Source organism: Petaurus breviceps, unplaced genomic scaffold, assembly GCF_028583685.1.
Source record: "Petaurus breviceps papuanus isolate PSGF00001 unplaced genomic scaffold, PetGlider_PUasm1.0 177, whole genome shotgun sequence".
In the NCBI taxonomy this organism is placed as follows: Eukaryota; Metazoa; Chordata; class Mammalia; order Diprotodontia; family Petauridae; genus Petaurus; species Petaurus breviceps.
In genome coordinates, this window is record NW_027185776.1 from 4,382,203 (window position 1) to 4,405,709 (window position 23,507).

Below are 23,507 nucleotides of genomic sequence, written 5' to 3' on the forward strand. Positions count from 1 at the left end.
ACCTCTCTAGGATCTGACCTTGATACTTGGTAATACAAGAAATTCGTGTCACAGTTATGAAAATGAGGAAACCTTGTAATAAAACCCATGTATCTTTGGAAAGACAGGGGTTCCATTAAAGAAGTGAAAGAAAAGAAAATGTTTCCAGGACTCAGAAAAAAAAAGAGTTCCAAAAAAATAATAATAATTTGACCTGATATCATAAGAAATAAAGACAGATGACCCTATTGTCACATACTCTGCATATTCTAAAATTCATAGATAAAATCTTCATTACAGAAAAGAATTATAATAATACAGTAACAATAAGTATAATAATGACAGGGGGTACTGTTGAGCCTAAGGACACTAAGAATCACAGATTTTAGACCATCTATAAACATTATTATAATTGATAGAAACGAAAATCATCTTATACTTAGATAGCACTTTAATGTTATAAAGGGATTTCATAACCAGAGTTTCATAGGCCCCTGTGAGCTGATTCATACTTATATGCTCTAATTTATCAATGGATTCATGATCTCATTGATATGGATACTCCTTTTACCAATACAGACCACACTTCATCTTGTGCCATTTTTCCTCTATTTTTCCATATATCTTCTGTATGGCATTTATCCAATGTGGTGGAGGCCTTTCTCTAGGTCATTTCATGTTTTATTACTATCTGTGCAGCAATGAGTCTATCTGTTACCAGTTGCATTCCATATAGCTGGCCCACCTCCTTTTCAATCACCTATCTCCTCAATAATATCCTTTACTCCTCTTCTTCCAGATTGAAAGTGGAAGTATGTATCCCACCATACATCCCTCTATTGCCCTTTGAGTCACCTGAAACTTTGAAGTGGTCAAATGAACTATTCCCATTTTATAAATAAAGAACCCACTGTCACCCAGTTTGTAAGTGAGAGAGCTGAGGTTCAAACCCAGTTCCTGTCTGTTGGCCCATGTGTACTGTCTGTAGTATACCCCTAATATACTATAGTATAGTATAGATGTTAAAAATGCAAGAATGTAAAAAGAAAAAAGAGGGAAGGATAGAGAAAATGTATTTGGCTTACTTTGGGACCTTACCTTTCTGCTTGGTTGGAAAAACTGGTGCTGGATGCCAATCTAAACAAAATACCAAAAAAATATAGTCACCGAAATGGCCTAACCTTGGTCACAGAATACAATATCAGGAAAATTAGAAATTGACATGAACCTAGAAACATTATCAAATGCTCCATAAATGCACCATGGATACTGGAAAGAACCTTAAAAGTCAACCTAATCCAATCCCTCATTTTACAGAAAAGGAACTGATATCCAAAAAGGAAAATTACTTATTCAAGGTCACATGGGGATAAGCAGCAGAGGAGTCAGGAGTAAAGCCCAGGTCTTCTAACTCCAAATTCAGCATTCTTTCCAAAATAACATGATATTTCCCATTAGTCCTATCAGGTAGTTCCCCCAAAAAAAATCTTCAAATTTTATCCAACCCATCAAAACTATTTCTAATATCAAATTATATGCCTCCTAGCCAGAATAATTTAGAGTATTTTATGTAAACAGATTAACAATTTACACAGTGCCTAATTTCACATCCCCAATCCAAAAGTCTCCCCCAGAATAGATGCCAATTAGTATTTATGATAGTAATTGGTCATCATATCTATTTAATAAAAAAATTATTTCAAATAGTATTCCAGGGGCAGGGAGACGGGTAATTTGAAGCAAGATTTAATTCACTAGTTTATTCAATACCTGGAATGTAGTAGGAATTAAATAAATATGTGTTTTCCCCCTAATAACCCCAACTAAAATCTAATTAGCTCTGGCTGGCTAACAGACAGCAAATAATAATCACAGGTAAAGCACTCCAGTGGGGACTCATAAGCAATGGCATTAGAAAGATACCTTTAGCCCTCCACAATTAACTCTAGAACCTTAAGGAAGAAGTATCTAGCCCCCCTTTATGGATTCAGCCAGCCAGCACAAATAGGGGTTTTGTAGTCATATCAGAGACAGTGCTGTAACACGATATGTGGCAGAATTCATTTGACTCAATTTAATCCATTTTAGTATAATTCATTATTTCTTGGATTTAGTTATATAATAGATCAAATCACTTCCCCGAAAACACAGCTGTCCGTAATAAAATGAAAATAACAGGACACAATGAAGCCTATAACAAAGGCCCTCTTCCCCTAAAGAAACATTATAGATCAGGACCACTGCTTTTAATTTCTCTCATCTCTCAGCTGCTGCACTTTAAGGTACTTAGTATGAAGTGTTTCTTTGCCAAAGGGAGAGAAAAGCAAAATTTTAATATGTTTTGTTTAAGGAAAAACTTTCTTCAGAAGATTTATCTTTAAGTAGTTTCTCTTTGTCAGTTGGTTGTTTCATGGTATAGTATCAGCCTATGTTAATAATTCTCACTGTTATAGAATTCTTTAGTATTAATAGTAAGAAATAGTAGAAACTCCCTAAATGAAAATTTCATTTCCTGAATCTGCCAAGTAGATCTGATGTGAAATAAACATCACTTCTCAACTGTTCCAAGCTGGGATATATGATAATAAAAGTAGGACTTAGTATTTAACCTCTTAGTTCTTTACTCTTGAAATTCCCATGATGTTCACTTGGACTCTTGGATACTCTTCTGTCTACATAGCAATATAGCTGGGCAAGTCTGTATAATCTTTTTGCTCCCACTTACCATAGGACCTTGGAATATAGGGTATAAACAAACCTTGGTAGTAAGGGACTGACAACTGTGGTTACTCTTTACCTTGATGTAGTCTCCTTTCCAAATTGTAAGGAATAATTTCTAGGTGAGAAGAGAGGAGAGGAGGCAAAAAACTGAGAAGGGAAGTAACTTACCAACAGACACATAACTAGTTTATGGCTGTTATGAGTTTTCATATGTCTGTCTTCTGAAAGATCTACCACATCAGACATGTTTATCCTAATAAACGGCCTAAGGCAACTAAGCTTAATGCATTTATCATTTAATCAGGATGAAGGACCTGTATCCCTCAAGTTACTTCTTTTCCTTCATTTCTCAGGGCCAGCCTAATCTTTGAAATCTGCCATATTTATTTCCTTGCCCTATTCAATAGATTCTATTACTTCCAAGTACATTTCTGCTCATTCAATAAAACTCGTTTGTGGGTTTACCAAGATCAGGGCAGGATAGAGACTGCTCAATACTAGTATATGTTGCCTCATTGCTCACAAGAGACTGAGCTTGAGGATTGCCTACAATACTTCTCTGAAATTGTGTCACAACATCCAAACAACTGACAAATTCAGTTCACAAATTAATTGTGTTCAATAAAAATTAAAACAAAAACCATATGCAATAAAATTGAGTCAGTCCAGTTATTTGGTATTATTCTTACCAAACAACCAATGAATGAATGAGTTCCTTCATTATTGAATTATTTGGTTTGGTATCATAGAAATTCATAGTAGGGGGGAGAAATTCTTCCCATCTAGAAAGCCAGAAAATGGATTCACCTTCCCACAGATTGCATGATATCCAGCAACAAAGGAGCCGCAAGATCTGGACTTAGGTGGATGAATGTGGAGAGCACTACAATGGCTAGCCCTAGTGTTTCCTCATCATATTCTTCAAGAATGGCCCCACAGTCATGACATCTAAAATGAAAACAGAGAAAAAATGTTCATATATAAACAATAAAATCAGGGTTTTAAAGTACTAGAAACCATATCTAATCACTTCCAATAGTTCTCATTTTATACATCTCAGATTTTGGAAAAGCAGTGCTTTGCTCTATTTGAATAGCCCCACAAAGTTCTAATCCCACCACCACCACCATAGACATGGAAAAAGGAAGTGTAATCTATGACAAAGATTCCTTTCATTGGTGGAAGAGTGATATATGTTCTTAATGACATGATTTTTAGTAAATTTTTGTTCCCTTTTGTGGTATAAGGCCACTTGAATAACTCCTCTATGCTTTCTAGTTGAAGAAAAATATATTCTATTAGTAGATGAGTGACACTACTCAATAGTATCTGAGGAGTCAAGGGAAATTCAGGTTCCAGACTTTACTATACACATTCACAACCTTTAACCAAATCTTCATCTCCCTGTGCCTCATGAGGTTTGATGATGACAATCATAGTGATGATGATAGTGGTGGCAGTGGTGATGATGATGGTCGTGATGGTGATGACAGTGATGATGCCAATGACAATAGTTTACATTTACAGAGCATTTTGAGATTTATAAATACATTTACAAAGTGCTAATATGGAAAAATAGAGCAAAAGGAAGGTTTTTTCATATTCAGAGTAGGGGAAAGGATGAGTATTATTGGTGTTTGTTAAGTACAGAATAGCAAAAAAAAAGGTAAGCTTTTTTTTTTAAAGAAAAATATAGATGACATTTGCTCCTAAGTAACTTACAATTTATTATTCTTTTGGTGTATACAGGATAACATTTGATTGCATTCAAGTCAACAAACATTCATTAAACGTCTACTACATGCAAGGTACTATGCTAGGCACTAGGGAAACAGACAATGAAATAGCCTCTGCCCTCCAGGAGCTTACATTTTACTGGAGGTGGGTATAACATGAAAAGATAGGTAAATAAAAAGTAATTTGAGGTGAGAGCAAACACTAAGCACTTGACAGAAAAGGCTTCACAGAGATGACAAGAAATGAACCTTAAAGAAAATAAGGTTTCTGAGAGTCAAAGATGAGAAAGTGGTATATTCCAGTATGGAGAATGGCTTGTGCAATGGCGCAGAAGTAGGAGGGGAAGTACCTCACTGAGGGAACAATCAGTTACCCAGTTTGGCTGAAATACAGAGAATGCAAAGGTGAAATAAGACCAGAAAGAAGCCAGACTTTGGAGGTCCTTAAATATCACAGTAAGGAATCTATATGTATTATAGAGACAATAGGGAGCCACTGATGGTTTTACAAGGGAATAATATGAGCAGATCTGCTGGATTTGAATATCAGAGAACCTTGGTTCAAATCCTGGCTCTGCCACTTACTATGATTCTGACTTTGAGCAATGCACTTACTCTTTCTGGATGCCATTTTCCTCATCTATAAAATTAGGGGGTTGGATTAGATGTCTGCTAAGGTCCTTTCCAGCTCCAAATCTGTGGTCCTGTGATGCTATACACTAAGAAGTCTGCTCTAGATCTGTGTGGATAGGGAAGAGTCTAGAAATAGGGAAACTAATTATGAAGCTATTACAACAGTCCAGATGAGAGATGATGAAGGCCTAAACTAGAGTGGAAGCCCTGGGAATGAACAAAAGGGGATGGATGCAAGAGATGTGATGGTAGAACCAATAGGACTTGGCAACTGGTTGGATATGGGGGTTGGGGGAGAGGGAAGAGTCAAAAATGACTCCAAGGTTACAAACCTGGGTGACTGGGAGGATGGTGGTGCCCTCAACAGAAATAGGGAAATTGATGGCATTTCCAGGAGGAAAGAAGGGAAATTGTTTAAAGAGTAAGGAAAGAACCTAAAAAGAAAAAAATGTATACATTTCAATGTTGTGTTGATAATTTAGAATTATATAATTATCCAAGAAGGGCTGAAACAATATTAAAATTAAATAATATTGTCTATGACAGTAATAATTAAAAATAACTCATATTTATATAGAACTTTAGAGTTTAAAAAGCACTTCCCCCACAGAAATCCTGTTAGATAAGTGGTGTAAGTTACAAACAGACCCAGTATCTCTGAGTTGGAAGGGCACTAAAGATCATCTAGTTCTATGAGTATCTGAAGGGGAGGGATGCTCAACTTCTGGCTGAAGTCCTCCAACATTGGGAAACTCATTTACTCTTGAAGCACCAAATTCCACTTTCAGATAGCTCTAATTGTTAGGAAGGTTTTTTTTAATAACAAGATAAAATGTGCTTCTCTGCAGCTTTAATTCATTGTTACTAGATATGCCCTATGAGGACATGCAGAACAAGTCTAATCTCTTTTCCACATGACAAGCCTTCAAATACTTAAATGTAGTTACCATGAACATCCCCTCAGGTCTTTTCTTTAGTCTAATTATCCTGATGTATTTCAAATGATTCTCAATGTCATGATTTCCAGTTCTTCCATCATTATGGTTGCCCTCTTCTGCATGCACTCTAGTTTGTCAATGTTTTTCCCAAAATGTAGTGCCCAGAATGAGACATAGTTCCTCCAGGTCTGATGTAACCCAAGGAAGAGTACAACTAAAATTCTCACCTGTCTCATTCTCAATATTATGCTTCTCTTAGTGCATTCTAGAGGTACCTTAAGTACACACAGGCCGTCTAGAATATCATTACCTTTTTGTTCACTGCCTTGGCACAGAGTTGACTCATGTTAATATTATAGTCCCCTAAACCTCCTATTTTTCTTCACTCTGCTATATGGAAGCACTGTACCCCCTTTATAGCTGTATATCAGAGAAATTAAGTGACCTGGCCAAGATTTCACATTTATTATGTGTTAGAAGCAGCATTCCAATTCAGATCTCTTGATTCCAAATCCATTGTTCATTTCATTATACTATACTACCTCTCCTATGATACAGGTAGTTAAAATATTATTCTTCCTTTTACATATCAGGAATTGAGAGTCAGGAAGTTAAATACATTGACCAAGGTTAAAGTAGTCATATTTATAGTGCTTTACTATAAAAATGTAAAGTACTTTTCTCAGAAGAGTTGTACTAGTAGAATTATCTCCATTTTACAGATGAAAAAAAAAACAAAGGTTCTAAGATAGAAGTAAATGGCCAAGCTCACATAATACATATGGGAAGGAAGCAGGTCTCAAAGCCATATTTTCTAATTCCTGGTCTAGTGTGATTTATCTCACCACCTTTGGAACAAAATTAAAGGATCTTAGGATTTAGAACTACAAAGTCGTAGACATCATCTATTCTAAAGATATCATTTTACAGATGAGGGGAAAAGGTTCATGAAGTGATTTTTCTATATGTTTTCTTGCTCTAGGAACTGATTTAGAAGCCATGGACATGACCCATCAATAACCTAAAGATGAATACCAGAATAAGCATGCAGACTCCTAATATGTAAAAGTGACAGCAAAAGGCCACACAGAAGTTGTATTGAGATGATACAACATTTAATATCTTTGAGGGAGGAGAGAAGTTGGCTGGTATCCACCAGTGAGGAATCACGACAATGTTTTCAAATGCTCAGATGTTTCCCATGTATCTCAGGTATTATGAGTACAATATCCAAAGGATGAGTAGGAAAATTTTATGATGCATTTTATAATGATGTGTTTTTTAAAATGCTATAATGAAGTCAAAGCTATAAAGTTAAAGAGGCTGACTGAGTAAAAGATGCCCTGATTGAGTTTGCATATAGTCCTTAAAGGAGTCAACACCAATACACTCATTAGAGGCAGTGTCTTAAATCTGCAGATACAGAGAAACTTCTGCTAGGTACAGAGTCAACCTTATTTTAACTGCATCACATAAGCAATCTCTTTAGTTAGGGATATTTCATTCCTCCATAGCTGAATAATGGAACTGAGCTCTGAGACAGGTCACTGGAACAGCAAAGAAACCAAGGTCAGCAGCTACTAAAAAGACCCTTAGAATTAGTAAATTGGAATTGACACCAGAGGTAACCTATTCAAACATATTTCTGAAGCAGAACTAGCTTCTAAAATAATCACGGGATCATAGATGAGCTGGGAAGGACTTCAGAAACCAGCTAGTCCTAAATTCTTATTTTACAAATGAGGATACTGAGCCATATATATGTGAGTTAGTATTATGATGAAGCAGCTGAGAATAACCATAATTCACAGAAATCTTTCCCATAAAGACTATTTAGAAAGGAGGTTTTGAAGGGTAAGGCTAGATCAAATTTAAATAGTGTATGCAGGGGCAGCTAGGTGGCGCCATGAATAAAGCCCTGGCCCTGGAGTCAGGAGGACCTGAGTTCAAATTCGGCCTCAGATACTTGAACTTACTGGTTAGATGACCCTGGGTAAATCACTTAACCCTGACTGCCTCACCCCCCCCCAAAAAAAATAATAATGTATAACATTTTCAACTTAAATCTATATGCATGGAAGCTGCTGTTACTATGATTATGTGTTATTAATTTTAAAAAAGTAATAATGGGTACTATCTTTGTGTCCAAGAAGGCATTCTTGCACTCTCAATGAGAATTCATCAGGTCAGCAAGACAGCACAGAAGTTGGGTGGTACAGAGGACAGAGTATTGTACTTCAAGTCAGGAAGACTTAGGTCTAAATCTTGCCATAGACACTAACTTTGTGACCCTCAGCATTTTACTTAATCTCTCTGTACCTTAGTATCTTAATCTGTAAAATTAGGCAGTTAGACATTCAATGGCCTCTAAGGTCCCTTCCAGATCTAAATATATAATTCTATAACCAAAAGTTAGAAAATTACCCTGATTCATGAGAATTGGGTAAAATAATCTTTTCAGATAATATGGCCTGGATTGGTGTCTGACCTCAGTTCATGAATGGCTTGCATGTGAGGCAGGTCCCTACCTGCTAACTTTGTTGATTTCTGACATAGACTTTTTTATAGTAAAGACCCAACAATGTTGACGTGAACAGGAAATATCTCACCAATTTCTATTTCCCCCTCTTTTCTCTGACTCCTTTTTTCTTAGTATGATTCATAGAAAGAGAATAAATATGGATGGAGATAGGAAAAAGAAGCTAGCAAATGGAAAACATAGGAAGGATGAGGATAGGAAAGAGGTAAAGTCATTGTCTAAGAACTTTTGGGTAAGTGGATGGAATTTGTGATGGGAAAGTAGAAGAGAGATCATAATATCATATCTATAACTAGAAGGATCACTTGAGGTCATCCAATTCAGACCCTAATTTTGTAAATTGAAAAATGGAGGTCCAGAGAGATTAAATCACTTGCCCAAGGTCACACAGTTAGTAAGTGGCAGAGCCAAGGTTTGAAGTCAGGTCCCATGACTTCAAATCTATCACCATGCCTACTACACCATGTTGACAAAATAGGTCATTTGATAAAAATGGGAGTTTTGTGCAGAAAACAAGATGGGAAGAGTACTAAATTTGAATCCGGAAAAGATTGTGACTTAAGAGAGTAAGAGAAAATAAAGTGAACATGAAGCTTGGTTAGATGTGTATGAGAAAAGATATTTCTTGTTCATGGCAATAAAAACGCATATGGTTCCAGCCTTGAGGCAAGGAGGATAACAACATAACTAATGGGGCAAGAGAGACTATGCTAAGTATGCTAATACCTACTAGTTAGGCGACCTTGGGCAAGTCACGACCTCTCTAAGTCTTGCTTTATTCATCTGCAAAATGACAACAATAATACTTATATAAAGGGGAAGATGGTGGGCAGGGAGCGAGGGGTATTAAACCACTCCATCTCATTTTAGCCTTAACTAAGTGAGAACATGTCTTAATAAATCAATCAAAAGACCTTAGACTAAGTAATGAAAATTCATTTGATAAAGTGCAATGACTGCAGATAAGAGGTCTACTCCAAATGGCTATCAGATTTTGTTACATTATCTGGATCCTTTATAAAAGTCACAGTTATTGTGAAGGCTTTTCCAGAAATTAGATCAAATAGGGTTTTTCAGCACAGCCTTGAGGAGAAACCACCTGGGCAAAGAGGATTTGGAGAGTGGAGAGAGGGTCTTCAAATTCAACCATGATAAGGTCTCCCCAGCTCTGACTGGAGGAGAACTCTCCATCTTTGAAAGATCTTGATGATGTTGGACTTTCCATCTCTTTTTCAATGCTCTAGATGGTTCCCAATGCAGATGCTGTTGCCAGTTGGTTCAAGGATAGATGGACACAGACTCACTATACTTAAAGGGAAGTTCTTGAACACCCCCATAAATGAAAGAAAAGGACTCTAAGTAAACAAAAGTTATGTGTTACCTTCACATGTTCTCCCTAACAGGTAGTTCACTTTCATCTGTACTCTATATATACTTATAAGAGAATATAACACTGGATTTTGGGGCATATTTTGTGTCAATTGCTCTTATTATATCACTTTAGTAAATACTCTTTTCTTAAAGTTCTTTATGGCTGGCTAATTATGATTATTAACTGTCAATCTTGGGGGAAAGCTCATGATGTGGCATTAGAGCTAATGGCATTAGAAAATTACCACTGTCTTTCCAGGGGTACCCCTATAACACTAAGGAGGGAGGCATAGTCAAGACCTAGATACCCAATTTGTCACTGGGAGAATAGTGTTGGGATAAGAAGACTCAGAAGTCACATGGACTACACTTATATTAGCTAGCTTACGAAGTTGCTATGAGTCAGGTGCTTTGTAAACAGTAAAGCATTTTAGAAACATGAGTTTAACTGATATCATGTTCTTCTCTAGATATCATTATAATGACTAAAATTTCTGTAGTACTTTATATCAATTATCTTATCTGATCTTTATGACAACCCTGTAAGACAGTCCATGAAGCCATTACCAACAATTCATTTAACAGATGAGGAAACTAGGACTCAGATATAATAAATAACTTGGCTAAAACTGCATAACTACTAAGTTACAGAACCCAAACTAGAAGACAGATCTTGCCTCCTGTTCCCAGGATATTTCTATATGTGTATGTCGAGTACACAAAATTATCCAGTGTGAAACTGTGTAGGTTGACCATGAATATAATTTTGGTAGTGATGACAAATCATATAGAAGTTCAAAGATATTCACTGCTAATCTATGATCCTTCTCTTTAACTAACCAAATTCCAACTACCCTTCAAAACTCAGATTGAAAGCCACTTTCTTTCCTAAATCCTCAATAACTCAACAGTGATCTCTTCCATCTCACCTCCTGGAGTATTTACTCTGTACCACTTACTTGATAATTACTATAAAGTACCTGATAACACTAAGTTAGCTTATCATGTTGGTATGTGGGGTCCTTAAAGACAAGGAACATCCCCAACAGCATCTCAAACTCAATATATCCAAAACTGAACCTATTTTTTTTCCCTCCAAACCCATCCATCTTCCAAAATACTCTCTGCTAAGAATACCACTGTTCTTCCACTTAACTCAGTTTTACCATGTTGGAATCATTCTTAAGTCTTTACTTTCCCTCAGTACCCATACCCATGAGATTGTGAGCTCTTTCAGAGCAAGAACTGCTTTATTTATCTATTTGTTTTCCCAGTACTTAGAACACACTTATTTGCATATAGTAAGAACTTAATATATGCCTCATTCATTCACCCAATAAATTTCCAAGTATTGCTAATTAAATTTCCATAACACTTCTGATATGTTCATGTCCTCCAATTTATATGGCCACCACCTTGATTCAGGACCTCATCAGCTCTCACCCAAAGTATAATAGCCCCCTAAATTGATCTCTTTATTTCCAGTCTCTCTTATTCCATCCCAAAATATCTGTCAAACTGATACTCCTAAAGCACAGATCTGAACTCATCACTCTTATGCTCAATAAATGTCAACAGGTCCTTATGATTTTTGTATTTAATTTAAACTACTTTGTTTGGCATTTAGAGTCCTATACAATCTGCTTCCAATCTATTAAATCCATATCAAATTAACATTACTTCCTCCAAAGAATTCTATATTCCAATCAAATTGACTTTGTATTCCCTGTATATTGTATTCTAGAGGCAATCTGTGAATTCTTTCAACTAGAATTTCATTTTCTATGTTCAGAAGTTCTGGGCAGTTCTATATTATTTCCTTCATTATAATGTTAAGGTTCATTGTTCTGTCATGTTCTTTTGGAAGACCTATGATCCTTGGATTGTCTCTAAGTATGTCTTCAAGAGCTGTATGTTTTGCTTATATAATGAGGATGTTATTGGGTTTTTTTTCTGTTCTTCTAAATTGTCCTTCACTTTTTTATTTAATTGTATTTGCATTTATGATCTATTGTTCTCTCTTCTTATAGACAAGGCTTGCCACTGAAGAGTTCAGTCTTTTTATCCTGCCCATTATTTTTGTTCTACAGGCCATAAATTCTGCTCTTATACTTCCCATTTCTCTTTGAACCACTCAGAGTGTGCTGTGTTTCCATGTTCTCTTCAAATTCCACAGATTCTTCTGTTGTTGACTCATTTTCCTTTGATTTTCAATATTTATTTATAGATAACTGAATTTATTTGCTAGATCTGGAGAAAATATTTCTTTCTGTTGTTAGCGCTTTTCCTGCTAATTGATCTGCTTTTGTTCAAGATCTTTGGGTTTCCTTCTTCCTGAAATCCTTGGTAATTCTAATCTTTTTCCCTCTTATTTTCCCTACTTCTCACTTTCTGACTCCCTCCCCTGTGACTGTTTCTTTAGGGGCTGACCCTAAAAACATCTCAGCCTTCTCCCAAACTGAGCAATTCATGATTCACTAGCCCTAGTGACTTGGGCAAGAACTGACCCTAGCAGGGTGCTATAAAGTCTTTCCCTCAGGCTTGGTGGAATGTTACACCGAACCTCATAAACATCTCATGTCCTGGGATCTTTTCCACTTCCCTCTGTTCCTTGGTTCTTTAGTTTGGATCTTTGTAACACTGTTGCTACAGAGCTATCTACCCCTAGAACTTGCTCTACTGGTGTAATAGGGTTGTCTTCCTTATCTTCTGTGTTGGAGAGGTTTGAGAGCCCCTGGAGAAAGTCCTCCATCTTGTTGCTCACATGATCCTGCATATGATATTCTATCACACACATCCATGCCTTCGCACAGGTTGCCCTTGCCTAGAATGCTCTCTTACTCTTTACCTCAACCTGACAGAATCCTGACTCTCCTCTTCAAAGTTTAGCTCAAGTGCCAACTCCCATATTAGCACTTTCCTGATGCTCCCAGTTAGTTCTCCTCAAATTATCTTGTATTTATTTTGCAAACATTTTATATTTACCTATCTATATGTTGTTCTACCATGTAGTAAACATGATTTACTAAAAGTCTTATTGGAGTTTTAAGCTATTAAAGTTTACTGCAATTTTATGCTTTAATCATTTAAAACTGAACTAAGACTTTTTTTTGTCTTTGTATTCTGAACACCTAGTATAGTTACTTACACATAGGTACTTAATAAATGTTTCATAAAAAGAAAACAAAATTGAACCCCGAGAAATTATGACAAAGTTTTACTACAGATATGAGCTGAGAAAATGTAACCCCCTTATTTCTTTGCAGAAGGAGGGAATGAAGAATATGGAATATTGTACTGTCAAATTCAGTTATGTGTTGGTTTGTTTTGGTAAACTATTTTTTCCTCTTTTTTATTCTTTGTTACAAAGAATGGCTTATTGGAAATGAAGATAATTTAAAAACAAAAGATATCCCCCAAAACATGGCTTATTGAATTGCATGTGAATTCTCACCTCCCCTCCTAATGTTGAGAATAGAGCCTTGTAAACAGTAGCTACTCAATAAATATTTTATTGCTATTAAATTTAGAATTGGAAAAAAGCCCTATAAGTTCTCATTTTATAAATTAGGAAACTTGGGACCAGAGAGGTAAAGGACATGGGCATTACATAGCAGCACCAGGATTCAAAACCAGATCATCCTGCAGAGCACCCTTACTTTCTCACTTTGTCAGATTCTTGTCTACATTTTTCTGATTAAGTTCTCATAGAGAATCTGCCCAATGTCCTAAGTCTTTACTCTCTGTTTCTTTTAATATTTCTTGGATATGAGTAGAATACTCAATCTATTCTTTGCCCTCACTACATTACTGATCCTCTTTCTCTAATAATTTAATGTGTCTTTGATGTCTTTCATGCCATTTCTTTCGTGACAGTTACTATTAATTAAGTGATACAATCTTCTTACACTCAGCTTTCCTAAAGGTCACCTACAATTAGGAGTCCTCCGAGATTGTCATCTTCCAGGATTTTCAGTCACCACCACACAGAATTGCTGAGAGATTGTTAGTGTCAGAGATATGGCCTTTTACAATAGGAAGTAGTTTACAATCACTGAATGTGTTGTGTAGACATTTACTTTTCTATTCCCTATTTTACTCTGAATCATTATCCATTTACAGTGCCTCTCTGAGATACAAGTACTGGTGCATTAATTCAAAGAGTTGCTCATCCAACTGTACACCATAATTTAGGAATTAAATAATCTTCATCAATTTGGTTTTTCCTGTGTGAGTTTCTAAATCAATCTCTTCTGAGTGGCTGTGGGTGGCACTAAGGAGGCCCTGTAGTATTCCAGGATTTAGTGAAATCAGCACAATTCCATTCTCAACTAGGTACATTTAGAAAACTTAATGTTCATAGGAAATCCTTCTATTTGGAATTTTTAAAGGACAGTGACATATTTTTCATGCTTCACCTGAGGTTGATATTTAAAAGATTATTAAACAAAGCTATCACTAAGGTCATATCTATCTTAGAATTTTGTATGATCTTAACAAATACATAGGACACCTTACATGAGGAGCATCCCAAATACTATGCTTTGTTCCAGAAAATGAAATGTGTTCTGTTGTTGTTGTTCTTTTGTAACACAACAACAAAAAATAACCAAATAGAATCTTCTGTTCTCTTTACCTCTCCCTAAGTTGTTACTATAAAGTTGTTATCTCTGGTAGAAAATATTCTGCAAAAGCCTGTTTATTCTCTTTTTATATTTTTATCAAGGATAACCCTTGCTCCAAGGAGAAAAAGAAGATATATGAGTGCATTTATTCAAGACGATAAAGAGGTTCAAAGGAATCAGGATCCTCAAAGACCATTCAAAAAAAGATAACAAATAAAAATAATAAAGGGAAGAAATATAGCTTTAAAAACACATAAGAAAAAGAAAATCCACTAAAATAGAAATTATTATTTTTTTTTTTGCTTTTTTGGAGGGGAGAAGGCAGGGCAACTAGGGTTAAGTGACTTGCCCAAGGTCACACGGCTAGTGAGTGTTAAGTGTCTGAGGCCAGATTTGAACTCAGGTCCTCCTGACTCCAGGGCTGCTTCTCTATTCACTACACAACCTAGCTGCCCCCTAAAATAGAAATGGAACAAAATTCAGACATACTTTTAAACAATTTTTGGAGCAACTAAAAAAATGTAGAAGAGGAATGCAGATTGAAAAAGGAAACAATTGGGGCAGCTGAGTAGCACAGCGAGTAAGAACACTGGCCCCAGAGTCGGGATGACCTGGGATTGAATCCAGGCTCAGACACTTAGCACTCACCCAGAAACACCTGGCCGTGTAACCTTGAGCAAATTACTTAACCCCAATTGCTTAAAAAAAGAAAGAAAAAGAAATAATTTAAATATTCTGAGATACTCTTGAATGGAATTTAAAGAAATTAAACAAATATTAATGCGGTCAAGAATATCATAAGATCAATGGAGCCAAGATGGTGAAGTAGAAGCACAAACTTGGTGCAGGCTCCCCTCCAAACACTTCCAATATATGTAAAAAATGACTTTAAGCAAACTTTAGAGGTACAGATCCCACAAAGAGACAAAGAGAAACAAAGCACCCACTGAAAGAAGCCTGGAAGGCCAACAGGAAGGATCCATCACACTAGGCTGGGAGCCCAGCACAGCTCCAAGTGAGCTGCATGGCTCCTGGCCTCCAGAGCAGCCCTAAGCAGTGGTGGGCCCCAAGCAGACTTCAGGAGAGAGAATCACCAGCAGCTGTGGCGATTTCCAGAATTCTCAACCCATATGCAAAAAAAAGAAAGCAAAAGGTCTGTGTGGAACTTTGTGGGAACAGGGGGACCAAGAGCACAGTTCAGCACCTGCCCCCAGGACAAGAAGTGGGTGGAGGCATGGCAGCTGTGCAGCCACCTGTTGCCTGACTGTCTTCGGAGCTCCTGGCTTGCAGATTGCAGGCGGACCAAGCAACCATGCAGAGGGTAATTGCTCTTCCTTTAACCTGCTTGGATCTGGATCATGGTCTTGGGTGGTGGTCCTGCAGTGTGTGACCAGTGAGCCAGAGCTTGTGGGGGCTGCAGAGAGGGAGCCCAACTAATAGCTCCAGCAGCTGCAAAAACCCCAGCAATTTGGAACTAAGCTCTCTCCATTCTGGAAGCAGAGTTCTACTATGGCAAAAGAGCTCAAAAGTCAAGTATTTGACTGGCAAGATAAGCAAGCCCAGGAAACACAATCAAAACATAGATTCCTTTTGGGGGGACAAAAAGGATCAAGGCATGGAGTGGGAGGAAGACAGAAAAGTCAGAACTCCTGCATCAAAAGCATACAAGAAAAATATGAACTGGTTACAAGCCATGGAGGAGTTCAAGGATTTTGAAAATCAAGTAAGAGAAGTAAAGGAAAAATTGGGAAGAGAAATGAGAATGATGCAAGAGAATCATGAAAAGCGAGTCAATAATCTGTTAAAGGAGACCCAAAAATAAACTGAAGAAAATAACACCTTAAAAAACAGACTAACTCAGGGAGGCCAGGTAGCATAGCGAGTAAGAGCACCAGCTCCAGTGTCGGGATGACCTGGGGATCAAATCCAGGCTCAGATACTTAGCACCACACCCAGAAATAACTGGCCGTGTAACCTTGGGCAAGTTACTTAACCCCGATTGCTTTAAAAAAAAAAACAGACTAACTCAAATGGCAAAAGAGGCTCAAAAAGCCAGTGAGGAGAAGAATGCCTTAAAAAGTCAAATTTGCCAGATGGAAAAGGAATTTCAAAAACTCACTGAAGAGAATAACTCCTTCAAAATAAGACTGGAGCAACTGGAAGCTAATGACTTTATGAGGAATCAAGACACTATAAAACAGATCTAAACAAATGAAAAAAATGTTAGGAAATGTGAAATATCTCATTGGAAAAAACCACTGACCTGGAAAATAGATCCAACAGAGATAATTTAAAATTTTTTGGACTTCCTGAAATCCACGATCAAAAAAAGAGCCTAGACAACATCTTGCAAGAAATTATCAAGAAAAATTGCCCTGATATTCTAGAAATAGAGGGCAAAATAGAAATTGAAAGAACTCACAGATTGCCTCTTGAAAAAGATCTCAAAAAAGTAAGCTCCTAGGAATGTTATAGCCAAATTCCAGAGTTCCCAGGTCAAGGAGAAAATACTGCAAGCAGTCATGAAGAAACAATTTGAGTATTGTGGAAGCACAAACAGGATAACACAGGACCTAGAAGCTTCTATGTTAAGGGATCAAAGGGCTTGGAGTATGATATTCCAGAGATCAAAGGAGCTAGGACTAAAACCAAGAATCACCTACCCAGCAAAACTGAGTATAATGCTACAGGGGAAATAAGGTCATTCAATGAAATAGAGGATTTTCAAGCATTCTTGATGAAAAAAACAGAGGTGAACAGAAAATTTGACTTCCAAATACAAGAAGCAAGAGAAGCATGAGAAGGTAAATAGGAAAAAGAAGTCATAAGGAACTTATTAAAGTTGAACTATTTATATTCCTACATGGAAAAACAATAATTATAACTCATAAAACTGTTCTCAGTATGAGGATAGTTGAAGGGAATATATATGTGTATATATATATATACATATATATAGTTGTGTGTATATACATACATATGTATGTATAGGAGGGTGCATGTGTATATAAATATATATGTGAGTGTGGGCATATGTATATTCATGTATACATAGACAGAGGGCACAGGATGAGTTTAATATGAAGGGATTATATCTAAAAGATAAAATTAAGAGGTGAGAGAGGAATTTATTGGGAGAAGGAGAAAAGAGGAGATAGATGAGGGTAAGTTATCTCATATAAAAGAGGCAAGAGAAAACTGTTACAATGGAGAGGAAAAACAGGAAGGTGAAAGGGAATGGAACAACCTTATTCTCATTGAATTTGGCTTAAGGAGAGAATAATATACACACTCAGTTGGGTATCTTACCCTACAGGAAAACAGGGGGGATACGAGATTGGAGGCGGATGATAGAAGGGAGGGTAGATTGGGGGAGAGGGTAGTTAGAAGCAAACATTTTTGAAAAGGGATAGGGTCAAAGGAGAATATGGAATAAGTTGGGGGCAGGATAGGATGGAGGGAAATACAGCTGGTCTTTCACAATATGACAAATATGGAAATGATTTGGATAAGGACACATGTATAACCTATAATGAATTGCTTGTCTTCCCATTTTTCATGGTATAGACTATTGATTCTGAAATTATTCCCTTTTCAGTGACTAGTTATATTCTGTCTATTAAAATATACTCCTTCCATTTTTTGTGATGTTATTGATTGCCATTGCCGATGTTGTATAGTATAAGGTTCCTATGAGCAAAAATTCATTATAAATCCTCTAGCAGTGGTCTCAAATGCTGCCTAATCTTTAATGTTGAAGCTATAGCAATCCCGTGTCATGGGAAGATAGCCAAATATCATTGAATTTTTATTCAAAGCACTACTACTAGTTTTTCATAAAGGACTATCTTCTTCCATTAATGGCATTCCCTCTAAGTCTAAGGCAGCCCCTCTAATTTTCCTATGATATAGGCTATTGAGGTGTATTCAGTTATAAATATGCGGGTTATGTTACAAATACCAGGCACTTTACTCAAAGTACCTAAATTTCTTCCTGTTTCCCTCTAGAACCTGACAGAATCTAGAGAAACAAGTAATAGGACCTCTATATTGGATAATATTGTTCTAAGATTTTGGAAACATACTTTTGAGTACACACAGTTGTTCTTTTAATCTATCAATTGTACTAATCCCTCCAAATTGACTTGAGAAAGAGGAAGCTACCATTCATAAGGGATAGTCAGTGAATGGCATGAAATAGAACAGCATATGTGCCCTTTCACTGACTGCCCCTTAAGGATAGAATACCATACTTCTTTACCTCTGCTTTTAGAATCCCTGGCTTCCTTCAAGACTCATATAAAGCACCATTTTCTGTAGGGAAGTCAAAGACATTTTCCTGATCCCACTAGCTGCTAGTATTTTGCCTTCTAAAGTTACCTTTTATCTACTTCGTGTGCATCTTTGTACAAATATGCTTATAAATGCTTTTTCCCATTAAAATCAATCAACAAATAAACGTTTAGTAGTTACCTACAATGTACCAGGAACTGTGCTATGGGTTGGGGATACAAAAAGTGTCAAAAAATAGTCCTTGCCCTCAAGAAGCTTACAATCTAATGAGCTGAAAGACAACATGCAAACAATTATATACACAACAAGCTATATACAGGATCAATGGGAAGTAATTATCAGAGGTAAGGCACTAGAATTAAGATAGATTAGGGAAGTCTTCCTGTAGAAGATGGGATTTTAATTTGAATTAAAATGAATTCAGGGAAGTCACCAGGTAGAGTTGAAGAGCAACAGCATTATAGGCAGGGGAAATAGCCAGAAAACAATCTTTGAGGCTGTGAGATAGCATCTTATCCATGGAACAGTCAGGAAGCCAGTGTCACTGTATTGAAGAGTACATGAGTACAAGGTGTAAGAAGACCAGAATGGCTAAAGGAGGCTTGGTTATGAAGGGAGAAAACAGAATTTTGTATTTGATCTTGGAGAAGATAGGGAGCCACTGGTGTTTATTGAATAGGGGGTGTCATGGTCAGACCTAAACATTAGGAAAATCACTTTGGTGACTGAAAGAAGGATGAATTGGAGTGGGGAGAGACTGAAGGTAGGCAGAATCACCAGCAAGCTATTGTAAATAATCCAGGCATGAGGTCATGAGTGTCTGCACTATAGTGGTGTCAGAGGAGAGAAGGGGGAATATTGGAGAAATATTGAAAAGGTTAAATCAACAGGCCTTGGCAACAGATTGGATATTGGGTGAGTTAGAGGCTTAGAGAGTTAAGGATAACTCACAGGGTCTGAGCCTGAGAAACAGAAAAGATGGTATTGCCCTCTCTAGTAACTGGGAAGGTAAGAGGGAAGGTAGGTTTGGGGAAAAGATAATGAGTTCTGTTTTAGATAGGTTTGGTTTAAAATGTCTACTGAACATTCTTCTTGTTTGAGATATCTGAAAAGGAATGGAAGATGAGAGAGTGTAGATCAGCAGAAAGTTTGGGGCAAGATAGATGGACTTGAGAATCCTCAGTGTAGAGATGGTAATTAAATTCATAGGAGCTGATGGGATCACTAAGTAAAATGATGGAAAAGAGAAGGCGGCCCAGGACAAAACCCTGAGGGACACCTACAGTTAGAAGGTATGATCTGAACAAAGATCCAGGAAAGGAGACTAAGAAGGAGTGGTCAGATAGACAGGAGAACCAGAAGAGAGTAATGTCTTGAAAATTTAGAGACAAGAGAGTATCAAGGAGGAAGGAGTGGTCAAGCGTGTAAAAGGCTGAAAAAAGGTCAAGAATGAGGATTAAGAAAAGACCATTGCATTTAGAAACAAAGAAATAATTAGTAACTTTGGAGAGAGTAGTTTTGGTGGAATGATAAAGTCAGAAGCCAGATTGTAAGGAACTAAGAAGAGAGTAAGAGGAGAGAAAGTGGAGACATCTATTAGATAGACTTTTTGAGGAATTTAGCTACATAAGGCAAAAGAGATATAGAACTACAGATAGTGAAGATGTAAAGATCAAGTGAGGTTTTTTTTTCTGGATGGCAGATATATGGGCATATTTATAGACAAAATGGAATGAACCAGGGGCGGAGTCAAAATAGCGGAATAGAAGCAGGACCTACGCGCGGCTCCAGCTTCCACCTTCCCCAATCCATGTAAAAAGGGGACTCTGAACAAACTTTGGAGCTGTAGAATATACAAAATGACATGGAGAAGCTAATCTCCTGCTGAGGACAGCCCGGCAGGCCAGCAGGAATAGGCCAACGCAGCACTCTGCAAGCTGAGCCCAAGCCCACATGAGCCAGAGGTTTTAGCCCCAGGGAGGGTCTGACCAGCCTCTGGATGGAGGGAGTGTGGGCGTTTCCACATTTATTAATACATAGATGCGAAGGGCAAAATGAGAGGTCAGTGCAGTGTGGACTTTGGGACCAGTAGTTGGGAGAGCTTTTGCCCCACAGGGTGAGAAGCCACTGAGAAACCTGGCACAGCCAGCACCACGTGGCAGCTTCAGCTCCTGGTCTGCAGAGTATAAGGGGACCAAGCAACCAGTCTGAGGGGTAATTGCTCTTGCTTTTACCTGCTTGGATCTGGATTGCAGTCTAGGGTAGAGGTCCTGGGGTGTGTGACCAGCTTGCCAGAGCATGTGGAGGCTTCAGAGAGGGCACTCAACTATTACTTCCAGCAGCTGAGAAAACCCCAGCATTTGGGATGGAAGCTCCCCTGTCTGGTGGCAGAGTCCTACTGTGGCAAAAAGCCCAGGGGTCAAGTGACTGAGGGGTGACACGACCAGGCAAAGGAAACAAAGCAGACAGAAGATTCCAACATTAGACTCCTATTTTGGAGACAAAAAGGAGCAAAGCATGGAACAGGAGGAAGACACTGAAGTCAGAACTCCTGCACCAAAAGCTTCAGAGGAAAATATGAGCTGGTTACAGGCCATAGAGGACCTTAAGAAGCAGAGAAGGGAAGTGGAAGAAAAATTCGGAAGAGAAATGAGAACGGTTCAAGAAAATTATGAACTGAGAGTCAACAGCCTGACTGAGGAAAATCATACCTTAAAAAATAGACTAACTCAATTGGCAAAAGAGACTCAAAAAGGCAATGAGGAGAGGAATGCCTTAAAAAGCCGAATTTGCCAGATGGAAAAAAGAAGCTCAAAAGCTCAATGAGGAGAATCATTCCCTCAGATTTAGAATGGAGCAAAGGGAAGCTAGTGACTTTATAAGAAATCAAGACGATGTTAAACAGATCCAAACAAATTAAAGAATAGAAGGAAATGTGAAATATCTCATGGGAAAAATCACTGACCTGGAAAATAGATCCAGGAGAGATAATTTAAAAATTATTGAACTACCTGAAAGCCACAATCAAAGAAAGAACCTGGAAATCATCCTCCAAGAAATTCTCAAGGAAAATTGCCCTGATATTTTAGAACCAGAAGGCAAAATAGAGGTTGAAAGAATCCACTGATCACCTCCTGAGAAAGATCCCAAAAAGAAAACTCCTAGGAATATCATAGCCAGGTTCCAGAATTCCCAGATCAAGGAGAGAATACTACGAGCAGCCAGGAAGAAACAATTTGAATATTGTGGAAACAAAATCAGGATAACACAGGATCTGGCAGCTTCTACACTGAGGGATCGAAGGCCCTGGAATAGGATATTCTGGAGGGCAGAGAAGCTGGGATTAAAAGCAAGAATCACTTATCCAGCAAAACTGAGTATCATGTTCCAGGGGAAAATATAGTCATTCAGTGGAATAGAGGACTTTCAAGCATTCTTTTTTTTTTTTAATAAGCAATCGGGGTTAAGTAACTTGCTCAAGGTTACATGGCCAGTTATTTCTGGGTCTGGTGCTAAGTATCAGAGCCCGGATAGATCCCAGGTCATCCCGACTCTGGGGCGGTGGTCTTACTCACTGTGCTACTTGGCTGCCCCCTTTCAAGCATTCTTAATGAAAAAACCACAGTTGAATAGAAAATTTGACATTCAGATACAAGAAGCAAGAGAAGCTTAAGACGGTAAACAGGGAAAAGAAACCATAAGCCACTTATCACAATTGAACTATTAACATTCCTATGTGGAAAAATGATAATTGTAACTGAGGAAACTTTTCTCAGTATGAAAATACTTGAAGGGAATACACACACACACACACACACACACACACACATATATATGTCTATATTGGAGGGTATATGGGAGTATGAATTCATATGTGAATGTGTGTATATATGTTTACAGGTATACATAGATAGAGGGCACAGGACCAAGTTAATAGGAAGGGATGATACTTAAAAGGCGAAATTAAGAGGTGAGAGAGGAATATAATGAGAGGAGATGGAGAGAGACAGTATGGGGTAAACTATCTCATATAGAAGAGGCAAGGGAAAATGGTTACAATGGAAGGGAAGAATAGGAAGGCAAAAGGGAATGGGTCAACCTTATTCTCATTGAATTTGTCTCAGGCAGTGAATGACATACACACTCAAGAGGGTATCCCACCCTACAGGAGAATAGGGAGGAAGGGGATGAGAGGGGGGATGATGGAAGAAATGGCAGGCTGGCAGGGAGGGAAGTTGGAAGCACTCACTTTTGAAAAGAGATGGGATGAAAGTAGAGAATAGAACAAGTGGGTGGTGGGATAGGAGGGAGGGAAATATAGTCAGTCTTTTACTATATATCTTCTATGTTAATGTTTTGCATAAGCTACACATGTACAACCTATACTGAATTGCTTATCTTCCCAGTAAGGGTGGGTGACAAGGGAGAAAGAGAATGAATCTGGAATGCAAAGTTTTAAAATCAAATGTTTAAAATTATATATATATATGCTATTATTAATACTATTTTTACATGTAATTGGGAAAGAAGATATACAGGCACTGGGGCATAGAGATCCACCATGCCCTACTGGAAAAGTGGAAGGGGGTATGGGAGAAGATATGGGAGAGAGCAGATTGGGGGAGGAGATATCCTATGGGATTGCTATTTTGGGGTGGTGGGTAGGGGAAAA

The 23,507-nt window shown here is 37.6% G+C and overlaps 1 protein-coding gene across 1 annotated transcript in view; it reads right to left on the bottom strand.

The window, feature by feature from the left end:
- UNC79 (unc-79 homolog, NALCN channel complex subunit) overlaps positions 1-23,507 on the bottom strand; it is a 345,437-nt gene that overhangs the window by 79,122 nt on the left and 242,808 nt on the right. The window contains exons 37-38 of the mRNA XM_069086022.1: positions 3,508-3,648; positions 1,078-1,116 (exon numbers count right to left, since the gene is read on the bottom strand). Of these exons, the coding sequence (XP_068942123.1) occupies positions 1,078-1,116; positions 3,508-3,648 (180 nt within the window). The remainder of the gene's footprint in view (positions 1-1,077; positions 1,117-3,507; positions 3,649-23,507) is intronic.